General features: G+C 32.1%; 1 protein-coding gene across 1 annotated transcript; it reads left to right on the top strand.

Annotated features, from left to right (window-relative positions):
- Positions 1–11454: 11454 nt before the first annotated feature.
- On the top strand, positions 11455–12570 carry LOC148952761 (zinc finger BED domain-containing protein 5-like). Its single transcript, XM_089087772.1, has one exon. The coding sequence runs from the start codon at positions 11455–11457 to the stop codon at positions 12568–12570; it is 1116 nt and encodes a 371-aa protein (XP_088943898.1).
- The last annotated feature ends 364 nt before the right edge of the window (positions 12571–12934 follow it).

The raw sequence follows: 12934 nt of genomic DNA, 5'->3' as shown, positions 1-12934 counted from the left end.
CACCTGTTGGATAAACAAAAAAAACAAAAAGACATTTCGTTCAAGAAATTATGACAAAATTCTAAGTAAGTAACAAACTTTATTGTTTTCACGAGTTAGATATACGATGTAGAAATTAAATTCATGAAATTATGAAAAATTTCAGTAAGTAACCATTTCTTTCTTGAAGTCAACTTTGGATACACAATACGGAAATTTCATTCAAGAAATTATGAAAATATTTGTAAGTAAGTAACAAACTCTTTATTAATTTCACCTCTTGGATATACAGTACAGATACTTCATTCAAGAAATTATGAAAAATCGCAAGTAAGTAGCTTTTTTTCTCTTTATCACAAACAATTTTCACTTAGCTGCGCGATATAGAAATTTAATTCAAGAAATTATGAAAAAATTCACAGTAAGTAACAGTTTCTTTCTTGAAGTCAACTCTTGGATACACACAATAAGGTAATTTCATTCAAGAAATTATAAAAAATATTTGTAAGTAAGTAACAAGTTTTTATTGATTTCACCTCTTGAATATACAGTACAGATACTTCATTCAAGAAACGTGATTAAACACATTTTGAAACTACATGCTATTTGTATGCCTTTCTTGGCACCTTTCCAAACGAGCGGGGATTCCCCACTGGTTCCTACACATTACAAAAGTGAGCAGTACGAAAACTCCACGTTTTCAACCAGACTGGTTTTTTAGGGATCAATCAGGAGAGATATGCAAAGCCGACATAGCTTTAATTCATTTTTTTAAGGTTCATTTAGACGAGGTTACGTGCGCGCACGTAACTGCGTCTAAATGAACCTTAAAAAAAAATGAAATAAAGCTATGGCGACTTTGCATATCTCTCCTGATTGATCCCTAAAAAACCAGTCTGGTTGAAAACGTGGAGTTTTCGTACTGCTCACTTTTTTGCAATGTGTAGGAACCAGTAGGGAATCCCCGCTCGTTTGGAAAAGTGCCAAGGAAAGGCATACAAATAGCATGTAGTTTCAAAATGTGTTTAATCACGTTTCTTGAATGAAGTATCTGTACTGTATATTCAAGAGGTGAAATCAATAAAGAGCTTGTTACTTACTTACAAATATTTTTTATAATTTCTTGAATGAAATTTCCTTATTGTGTGTATCCAAGAGTTGACTTCAAGAAAGAAACTGTTACTTACTGTGAATTTTTTCATAATTTCTTGAATTAAATTTCTATATCGCGTAGCTAAGTGAAAATTGTTTGTGATAAAGAGAAAAAAAGCTACTTACTTGCGATTTTTTCATAATTTCTTGAATGAAGTATCTGTACTGTATATCCAAGAGGTGAAATTAATACAGAGTTTGTTACTTACATACAAATATTTTCATAATTTCTTGAATGAAATTTCCGTATTGTGTATCCAAGAGTTGACTTCAAGAAAGAAATGGTTACTTACTGAGAATTTTTTCATAATTTCATGAATTTAATTTCTGCATCTTATATCTAACTCGTGAAAACAATAAAGTTTGTTAATTAATTTTAATTTTGTCTTAATTTCTTGAACGAAATTTTTTTTTTTTTTTTGTTTATCCAACAGGTGAATTCAAGAAAGAATTTGCTACTTAGACTGAGAATTTTTTCATAATTTATTGAATTTAATTTATACATCGTATATATAACTAGTGAAAACAATAAAGTTTGTTACTTACTTAGAATTTTGTCATAATTTATTGAACGAAATGTTTTTTTTTTTTTGTCCAGCAGGTGAATTCAAGAAAGAATTTGTTACTTAGACTGATAATTTTTTCATAATTTCTTGAATTTAATTTCTACGTCGTATATCTAACTTGTGAAAACAATAAAGAGTTTGTTACTTACTTAGAATTTTGTCATAATTTCTTGAACGAAATGTCTTTTTTTTGTTTGTCCAACAGGTAAATTCAAGCAAGAATTTGCTATTTAGTTACAATTTTTTCATAATTTCTTGAATGAAATTTCCGTATTGAGTATCCAAGAGATGACTTCAAGAAAGAAATTGTTACTTACTGATAATTTTTTCAATAATTTCTTGAATTAAATTTCTACATCATTTAGCTAAGCGAACATTGTTTGTGATAAAGAGAAAAAAAGTTACTTACTTGTGATTTTTTCATAATTTCTTGAATGAAGTATCTGTATTGTATATACAAGAGGTGAAATCAATAAAGAGTTTGTTACTTACTTACAAATATTTTCATAATTTCTTGAATGAAATTTCCGTATTGTGTATCCAAGCGATGACTTCAAGAAAGAAATTGTTACTTACTGAGAATTTTTTCATAATTTCTTGAATCAAATTTCTAGATCGTGTATCTAAGTCATGAAATTCTTGAATGAAATTTCCATATTGTGTCCATGAGTTGACTTCAAGAAAGAAATTGTTACTTACTGAGAATTTTTTCCTAATTTCCTGAATTAAATTTCTACATCGTGTAGCTAAGTGAAATTTGTTTTTGATAAAGAAAAAAAAAAGTTACTTACTTGTGATTTTTTCATAATTTCTTGAATGAAGTATCTGTACTGTATATCCAAGAGGTGAAAACAAAAAGAGTTTGTTACTTACTTACAAATATTTTCATAATCTCTTGAATGAAATTTCCGTATTGTGTATCCAAGAGTAGACTTAAAGAAAGAAATTGTTTTTTTTTCATAATTTACTAAATGAAATTTCCGTATTTTGTATCCAAGAGTTGACTTAAAGAACGAAATTGTTACTTTCTGAGAATTTTTTCATAATTTATTGAATTAAATTTCTACATCGTGTATATAATTAAATTTTTTAATAATTTCTTTAATTAAATTTTCGTATTGTGCATACAAGTTTTGACTTAAAGAAAGAAATGGTTTTTTTCATAATTTAATAAATTAAATTTAAGTATTGTGTATCCAAGAGTTGACTTCAAGAACGAAATTGTTACTTACTGAGAATTTTTTCATAATTTCTTGAATTAAATTTCTACATCGTGTATCTAAGTCATGAAAACAATAAAAAGTTTGTTACTTACTTGGAATTTTGTCATAATTTCTTGAACGAAACGTCTTTTTTGTTTATCCAGCAGGTGAATTCAAGAAAGAATTTGCTACTTACTTACAATTTTTTCATAATTTCTTTAATGAACTGTCTTTTTTATTTACCCGGGGGGCGAATTCAAGAAAGAATTTGCTACTTACTTAAAATTTTTGATAATTCCTTAAATGAAATTTCTGCAAAGTGTATTCATGAGGTAACATGAGTGTGTTACCTATTTACAATTCCTTCATAATTTCTTGAATGAAATTTCAGTATTGCGTATCCAATAGGTGAAAACAATAAAGCCTTTATTACTGACTTGTGATTTTATTATGATTTCCTGAATTAATTATCTGTATTGTGTTCAGGAAGTGAATTCAAGAAAGCTCGTGTTACTTTCTTATAATTTATTCATAATTTAATGAAATGAATAAAACAATTCTGAAGGATAGATACGGGTTAAGCTTAGATATTTATTGCTTAAACGTATTAACATATTTTTGAAAGAATTTGCTACTTACTTACAATTTTTGATAATTTCTTAAATGAAATTTCTGCATTGTGTATCCATGAGGTAACTTCAAGAAAGAGTTTGTTGCTTACTTAGAGTTTCGTCATAATTTCTTGAATGAAATGTCTTTTTTTTATTTATCCAAGAGGCGAATTCAAGAAAGAATTTGTTCCCATGTGTCTGACAATAGATGTATGCAAATTCCTTTTCTTACATCTCCGACGTTTTATTAGACATTCTAAACGTTTGATATTCTAGCTTACTCTAAAAATAATGAACACATAACAATGTAATGCATAATATATTTTTAATGAAATAATGCTATATAGAGTATTAATACAAAAATATATTATGATACATTATTAATATCAATGATTAACTTTGGAAATTTTGAATCTGTTCCATAAAATAGTTCACCATGTTCTCTCTTGATATTGTAGCTATTGTATTCTCTTAGTTCGTAATCAGTAGAATAATCATTATTCCATTTTGAGTCATACACAATTTTTACTGGTGTCTCATCAACAGGCTCAATATGCTTTTCGTCTTTGATATTATTTGGTTCAATGACTGTTTGATCAATGGCAGTAACGTTTGCTGGTGCTTTGTTTTTCATCGATTCATATTTATATTCCATCGTGATATTTTCTGACAATGCACTTTTTATTTTTCTGGCAATTTAACTTTATATTATCACATTATTTTTTCACATGTAACAGTTTCGGCACGTATACAAGATATTGTTTACGATATTAGTAGAAGAGTAGGCCTTTCTTTTATTGATCTTACGTTGAATGCTAATACCCGAAAGGTGACGATTGGATGTATCAGTAGGTAATGTGTTACCTGGAACAGTAGCAAGGAGTTGTCCTCTATCATCAATGATTATTTTTATGTTGGCATTCTCTTTGAGTGCAATCATCTCTGGAGATCTCAGTCTCGCATAACCATGAACGTAAGAGTTAAATTTTTTCAGTATTCCAAAGAAATATAATTCCTTACTGTCATGACAATGCATGCATACATTTCCAATAATGCTTCCACCTGTACTTGTTTCAAACTTTAAATTCTTCTCTTTGTCAGCATTAAATGCTACAATAACCTTGTTATGTAAACACACTTTATTAAAATGCTCCATCTTCATTTTTTTTTTTTAGATATGAATTATGTGTTTAGCGTACCACTGCGTAAAAAATTCTGATTTAATTCATGCAATCGATTATGTAGTGTGAATAGCCGGTTATAGAATACCTTTGGTGAAGTCACATCGTGTCTCTGACCAATCACAGAGCGCAATTGTTAGAGCTGTAAGCATATTTTGACATTCTGAGTTATGTACAAAAAGAAAAAAATAAATAAAGTTTAAAAATTTTTAAGTTTTAAAAAAGTTTTAATTAAACACTTTTAGGATATCGAATTTATTTACTTAAAATAGGAAAAATCACACTGAATCAGGCAACTGAGTCTCTCAATTCCCGTAAAGCTCTTTTAAAATATATAAAAACTACTTATTTAACACAGAAAGTTCGTTTTTAATGACCACAAAGTAAAGAAAAATCACACTGAATTAGGCAACTGAGTCTCTCAATCCCCGTAAAAATCTTTTAAAAGATACAAAAACTACTTATTTAACACGAAAATTTCGTTTTTAATGACCACCAAGTAAAGAAAAATCACACGCAATTAGGCAACTGAGTCTCTCAATCCCCGTAAAGCTCTTTTAAAAGATACAAAAACTACTTATTTAATACAAAAATTTCGTTTTTAATGACCACCAAGTAAAGAAAAATCACCAGGAATTAGGCAACTGAGTCTCTCAATCCTCGTAAAGCTCTTTTAAAAGCTACAAAAACTACTTATGTAGCCTAAAAATTTCGTTTTTAATTACAACCAAGTAAAGAAAAATCACACGCACTTAGGCAACTGATTCTATCCATCCCCTTAAAGCTTTTTTAAAAGATAAAAAAAATACTTATTTAACACAAAAATTTTGTTTTTAATGACCATCAAGTAAAGAAAAATCACACGGAATTAGGCAACTGAGTCTCTCAGTCCCCGTAAAGTTCTTTTAAAAGATACAAAAACTACTTATTTAACACAAAAATTTCGTTTTTAATGACAAACAAGTAAAGAAAAATCACACTGAATTAGGCAACTGAGTCTCTCAATCCCGGTAAAGCTCTTTTAAAAGATACAAAAACTACTTATTTAACAAAAAAATTTCGTTTTTAATGACCAAAAAGTAAAGAAAAATCACACGGAATTAGGCATGTGAGTCTCTCAATCCCCGTAAAGCTCTTTTAAAAGATACAAAAACTACTTATTTAACACAAAAATTTCGTTTTTAATGACCATCAAGTAAGGACAAATCACACGGAATCCGGCATCTGAGTCTCTCAATCCCCGTAAAGCTCATTTAAAAGATACAAAAACTACTTATTTAACACAAAAATTTCGTTTTTAATGACCATCAAGTAAAGAAAAATCATACGGAATTAGGCAACTGAGTCTCTCAATCCCCGTAAAGTTCTTTTAAAAGATACAAAAACTACTTATTTAACACGAAAATTTCGTTTTTAATGACCACCAAGTAAAGAAAAATCACACTCACTTAGGCAACTGAGTCTCTCAATCCCCGTAAAGCTCTTTTAAAAGATACAAAAACTACTTATTTAATAATAAAATTTTGTTTTTAAAGACCACCAAGTAAAGAAAAATCACACGGAATTAGGCAACTGAGTCTCTCAGTCCCCGTAAAGCTCTTTTAAAAGATACAAAAACTACTTATTTAACATAAAAATTTCGTTTTTAATGATCATCAAGTAAAGAAAAAACCCATGGAATTAGGCAACTGAGTCCCTCAAACCCTGTAAAGCTCTTTTAATAGATACAAAAACTACTTATTTAACACAAAAATTTCGTTTTTAACGACCATCAAGTAAAGAAAAATCACACGGAATTAGGCAACTGAGTCTCTCAATCCCCGTAAAGCTCTTTTAAAAGATACAAAAACTACTTATTTATCATAAAAATTTCGTTTTTAATGATCTTCAAGTAAAGAAAAAACCCATAGAATTAGGCAACTGAGTCCCTCAAACCCCGTAAAGCTCTTTTAAAAGATACAAAAACTACTTATTTAACACAAAATTTCGTTTTTAATGACCAACAAGTAAAGAAAAATCACACGGAATTAGGCAACTGAGTCTCTCAATCCCCGTAAAGCTCTTTTAAAAGATACAAAAACTACTTATTTACCACAAAATACAGACAAGCAAATAACATGGGAATTCCTATACACGCAAGAAATAACTGAGTTATTTTTACGTCACAATTTTCAACTTAAAACCATTGTAATTATAGCATCCCATTCCTCATACTTTAATTACCTGTTACGCTTTCTTAACCATCGGAAGTTTAGCCTACGTAAATTAAGTTATTGACAATACTGGTTTTAGAAAAACTGGAATAGAATAATTGATGCAGTTTAAATTGCACGCTACCTTTGAATAGGCAATGTGATTATACCCACCTAACCAGATTGTACCTACCAAACCAGATTATACCTACCAGAAAACAAATTTGCAAATGACCCTGGTAACCCCAATTCGTTCGAAACCTACACACATACCCATGCCTCAGGCGTAGGTTTGCGTGTAGGTTTCGGACGAATTGGGCGCTTACTACTTATGTAAGGGGCGACCCAGCTCAATAGTAACCGAAACTCTAAAAAGCGGAATTTTGATACCAATAGATACATCAAAAGAATCAGATGTTTACGTTGACTTGAAATATATACGTTTCATCAAGTTTAGTCTTACCCATCAAAAGTTACGTGCCTGAGAAAATTTGCCTTATTTTCGGAAAAAGGGGGAAACACCCCCTAAGAGTCATAGAACCTTAATGAGAATCACACCGTCAGATTCAGCGTATCGGCAAACCTTACAGTAGAGATTTCAATCTCCTATTTGCAAAAATGTGGAATTTTGTATTTTTTGCTTTTTTTGAAGAAAAATCACGGATGTTTGTTGATTTGTTTTTGTTTTTTGTTTTTTTCCCAGGGGGGATCATACTGACCCAGTGGTCCTAGAATATCGTAGGAGGGCTCATTCGGACGGAAATTAAAAGCTCTAGTGCTCTTTTTAAGTGACCAAAAAAATGGAGGGCAACTAGGTCCCCTCCCACGCTCATTGTCCCAAATTCACCCGATCAAAATTTTTAGATAGCCATTTTATTCAGCATGGTCGAAAAATATAATAACCATGTCTTTGAGGATGATTAATCCCCCGCAGTCCCCAGGGTAAGGGCTGCAAGTTATGAGCATTGTCCAATGTTTACATATAGTATTGGTTATTGGGAAGTATACAGTCGTTTTCAGGGGGATTTTATCTTGTAGGGGGGGGGTTGTTTTGGGAGTTACGTTGAAGGATCTTTCCATGGAGGAATTGTTCCGGGGGGAAGGGACAGGGCTATGAAGGGGGCACCGGATTTCCCAGCATTTTTGCGATAAGCCTATGGTTTCCTCCTTTATTGAATAAATAAATTATTTAAAAAAACGATCAGAAATTAAATAAAAAAAGCAAGTTTTTCAACTGAAGGTAAGGAGCAACATAAAAACTTAAACCAAAAAGAAATTATTAAGGACATGATTGGGTTCTCCCCCTAGTCAATATCTCGCTCTTTACACTAAAGTTTTTTCAGTACTTTCATAAGAGCTATTTATTCTAATTAACGGCCTTTGTGATTAAGGGGTCATTCTTAAAGAATTGGAACAAAATTTGAACTTTAGCGTAAAGAGTGAGGTATTGACTAGGAGGCAAACCCCCTAATATACGTAATAAAAATATACGAATATAGAAGTTCGTTACGTAAGTCAATTCATAAGTTAGGCTACGTATATTTATTACTAATAAAAACGTTCGTAAATAAAATTGAACAACTTTCGAGAAAGCGATGCAAATTTTATTTTAATTATTCGTGTACGGTGAGCAAATTCAAAACCTGCATTAATTGAAAATTCAGAAATTTAATTAAAAAAACAAAATTTTACAACTGAAAGTAAGGAGTGACATTAAAACTTAAAACGAACAGAAATTATTCTGTATATGAAAAGGGATGTCCACTCTTCAATGCCTCGCTCTTTACGCTAACGCTTTTTATTGTTTTTAAAAACAGGGGTGTTAGAAAGAGTCAAACTTTAGATTATAGTCGTTAGATTATCTATTTGAAATTTTGCGCCCCTATCATTTTTACTCCCTGGACAACTGCCCCCATGTCTCCCCCGTAGAACCTTTTCTGGTATTTTCCTATCCTTTTTCAGGAATTTTTGTTAAAAAATTTTATACTTCATGTAAGAAAATAATAGAATATTGGTTTTTCATATTCTATCTGGAAGAAATTCTCCCTACCAAACCCCATTCTCTTTGTTTTGACTAAGTAGAAAGAAGACACTTGCTTAGCTTTGCAAATGTATTTCGTCATAAATCAGAGCAGTACGAATTTCGCTTGGTTATGTAGATTTTATTTAGTCGAGTGCAGAGTTGCCACGGGTAGTACCAAAGTACTACTTTTAGTACTTTTTGATCAAAGTAGTACTTCTTGAATACTTTCTGCAAAAGCAGTACTTTTTCAATACTTTTTGTCAAAAGTAGTACTTTAGACCGAAAAGGGCAATTTTACAAGCATATTAGAAATGACAACCAACAGTGATAACCAAGATAATCAGCTAGATTTTTTTTTATTGTTAAATTTCAATAAAAACCGATCGTAATTCAGCTTCTTAAAAAGACCCAGAAAATCATTTTAATTGCTCCCTTCCCGTTTAATTTTTTAAAGTGGCTTGGTCTCAGTCTCACTTCCTCCAGCCATAAATTTGCATGGCTCCAACATAAAGATTTGAGGAACTCTGAGTGACATAATTTTTGTTTTGTTTTTATTTTATCAAACAAAAAATATTTCAATTATTGTTTTCAGTTCCTATACGAAACATCAGTTATTTTACACAAAATGCATTTTTTCCGTTTGTAATTTGAATCATAACTCCCAACCAAAAAAAAAAACAAGAAAAAAAGATCATTTCTTCAACCACACAATTCAGCCCCAAGAATATTAGTCTATAGCTGTTTTGATGGGTTTCACAGGTCCAGACGTACAAATAATTTTTTAACGTAGGAGGTCAAACAATAAAGAAAAAGTTAAACTCATTTTCAAAATGAACTAAAAAGTAGAGAATTATTTTTTTTCTCAAGAATGTATGAATATAAATGAACACGAGGGGCACAAAAAGCATTGGATTTTACATAACATAAACACCAAATTTATCTAGGTTTTAAATGCATAAACAAAAAGTAGATGAATTGAGGAAAAGGAGTAAAAAAGATCAAATTATGCAAAAACGAATCCATTTTTTGCCCGGGATTTTCACTTATTTTTATATATTCTGGAAGAAAAATATTTTCAAATTTTTAATTTTCCAGTTAAAAAAAAAATATTGTGTCTAATCCAAGATTAAAACCTAAGTTAACACAGCCTCAGGAAGTGCTCTTACCGTTGTGCTTTACTGATAAAAGTGGAAAGTAACTGAACATTCGAGAGTGGTTGAAAACTAATTCACAAATTAAAAAAAATTGTGGTACAAAGAAATAAATGGAAAGTGGAACAAAAAGATCAGTGAGTTAATAAAAACGAACTGCAAATGATTTAATTAAAAAAATAAAGGGGGGTAATAAAAAACCTATAATTTAATAAAGAAATGCCGAGAAATTCGAAGAAATTTACGTTTTCAGGTGCTTGGGGCCCCAGCCCAACCTACGTGGTCCCTATGAATCAGTCTTTAAGTAAACTTTAAGCCTACCCTAACAGATACAAGAGTGTTTATTTTATCAATAAAAATGGGCACTAGTCTAGTTGTCTTTTTCTAATGCCAAATATTTAGTGATTGTCCTTTTCTGAAGAAAACACGCTAAACACACAAAAGCAGTACCATTCAGTTCTTTATTTTATACTATTTCCAAATATCGTGGTTCCTTTTCTGAAAATACACCCACCCCCCTGATGGCCCTGGATATAGCCCTAGGAATATATTAAGAAAATCAACCAATCAAATTCTCACTTTACAATATGAAAGAACATGTAAGAATATTACAAGAAAGAATGTCATCACAAGATTCGACACAACGATGAAATGTATTTATACAGTTATATATGGGACCTCAGAATGGGAGGGGGGTATAATGTCAAAAAAGTGACCATGACGCTTGGAAAAAGTCTAGCATGAAATTGAAAATTCTGGCTCAACTAACCCAGTTTTAATATTTTCTTTAAATTAGCCCCTGAAACATCCTTGTCAGGAAGCAAATAATCTCTAAGAGCAATATTATGCAGCGAATATTCAAGAAATTTTGAAATTTAGGATCTAGAAGTTTCTTTATCTCTTTTATTTTTCTTTCTTCCTCTATTAGATACTTCTTTTAGAGAAGCAAATACCCATAAAAACTAAACTTGTGCTGCAAAGGGCCCCTACTTGTCCCCCTTAGCTACGCCACTGGTTTGATATATGGAAAACCGGTTAAAGTCACTGCTCTTATACAGATTATCTATCTAGCTAATGATTCTGGTGACGAAGCCAATAAATCTGAAGCTAGTGCCAGTGACTGTGAAGAAGCTGCAAATTAAATTGAAGGTGAAGAGAATGAACTATTAAATGTGAGAAAACGAAGAATCAGCAGAAATAAACCCCCAAAGCCAGTGAAAATACAGAAATTCAGTGCAAAATCGATAGAAGATAAAGACTTGCAGGTCTGGCTGCAAAGATATCCAAGGGATAGGACAAAATTTTGGTGTAGGTTTTGCGAAAAGATCATTACTGGTGGCCTATCCCATTTACCTAGACATGCACTGAGGAAAAGTGACATATCCAAAGTTGTTAGTATGAAGAACCAAGTGCGTACTGCTAATAACCAAACCAATGAGTTTATTTTATCAGGAGCAGCAAAGGAAGGAGAACTCATTAGCCAACAGGTGACAGCTTTAGAGTTGGTAATGTCAGCCTGGGTAGCATCAAAATCCAAGGAAATGAGTATTATGGACAGCTTGCCCAAATTGCTAAAAAAATTTATCCCTGATTCATCAGTAGTAAAGCTTCTTGCACGTGGAAGAACTAAAACCACTGGACTAATCAAAAACGTAATTGCCCCATACGCCATCAGCCAGCTGAGCTCAAGATTGGAAAAATCGCTCTTTTCGTTGATGGTTGATGAAAGCACTGATAAGTGTGGGACAAAATACTTAGTCATCCTCGTTCGCTACTATGACAAAACTACATGCGGAATCAAGGAAGACTTTTTGGCCATTCCAGAAGTTGGGGATACAACAGCAATGGGTCTTAAAAACTTGATCTATAAGACTTTAAGTGAGAAGAAGAGGACATTGAAAAACTGCATAGGATTTGCATCTGATAATGCAAATGTAATGCTTGGGAAGAACAACGGCCTTGCAGCCCTCATAAAGAAAGATATTCCCTGGCTGGCTATTTTCGGAAACATCTGTCACAGTTTTGTACTTTGCTCTGCTAGTGCTTGTGAGCAGTTACCTACAGAGATCGTCAGATTCAGCAATGATATATACACGTACGTATCGAATAGTGCCAAACGACTCCGTGAGTATAAGGAATTCCAAAAGTTCTGTGAAGTAGCCGAGCATGCACTCCTGTACCCATCTGCAACTCGCTGGTTAGCGTTTGAGGCCGTCTCTCTGAGGCTGGTGCAACAGTGGACTGCTGTGACGTTGTTTTTCGCCTTACCTGCGAATGAAGGTCGGGATCAAACGGCAGTGAAGCTTTATATAGCTTTGATCGATCCCGAAGTCAAGCTTTATTATTTTTTTCTGAATTACGTTCTTCCTATTGTAAACGGCCTGAATTTTGAATTCCAGAGCGCAGAAGTGAAAGTTCACAAACTTTTAAAAAGCGTGGGTAATACTCTCTCCGAACTGGAAAGGAATTATATCAAAGACGAGCTTTTGACCATACGTTCAGTCTTCAAATAGATTTTTCAAACCCAAGAAACTTCAAAGCTATGGAGACGGATATGCATTTTGGAGCCGAATTTGAGCTCTTTGCAATTGATCAGATTGAAAGTCGGAAACTTCAAGACAGACAGGTAGCTGCGACAAAGAAAAATTGCCTTGTGTTTTATATCAAGCTGTGCTCTGAAATAAAGCGAAGAGTAAACATTGAAGACCCCTTGCTTCGAATGCTAAACTGGTTATTTCCAGAAACTGCTTTATCTGGATCAGTTCCTTCTATAATCCCTCTTTTCCGTATATTCAAGGACTGTTTCAATGGTTCGCTGGAAGTTGAAGCCCTAAACAGAGAGTGGAGGCGACTACCATTCTTGAAGAAAGAGCTAGG

This window comes from Artemia sp. Qi Xiang Cuo, chromosome 4, assembly GCF_049724085.1.
Source record: "Artemia sp. Qi Xiang Cuo chromosome 4, ASM4972408v1, whole genome shotgun sequence".
Lineage (NCBI taxonomy): Eukaryota > Metazoa > Arthropoda > Branchiopoda > Anostraca > Artemiidae > Artemia > Artemia sp. Qi Xiang Cuo.
Note: the sequence above shows the minus strand (reverse complement) of the source record. Positions and strands in the feature narration are given on the sequence as shown.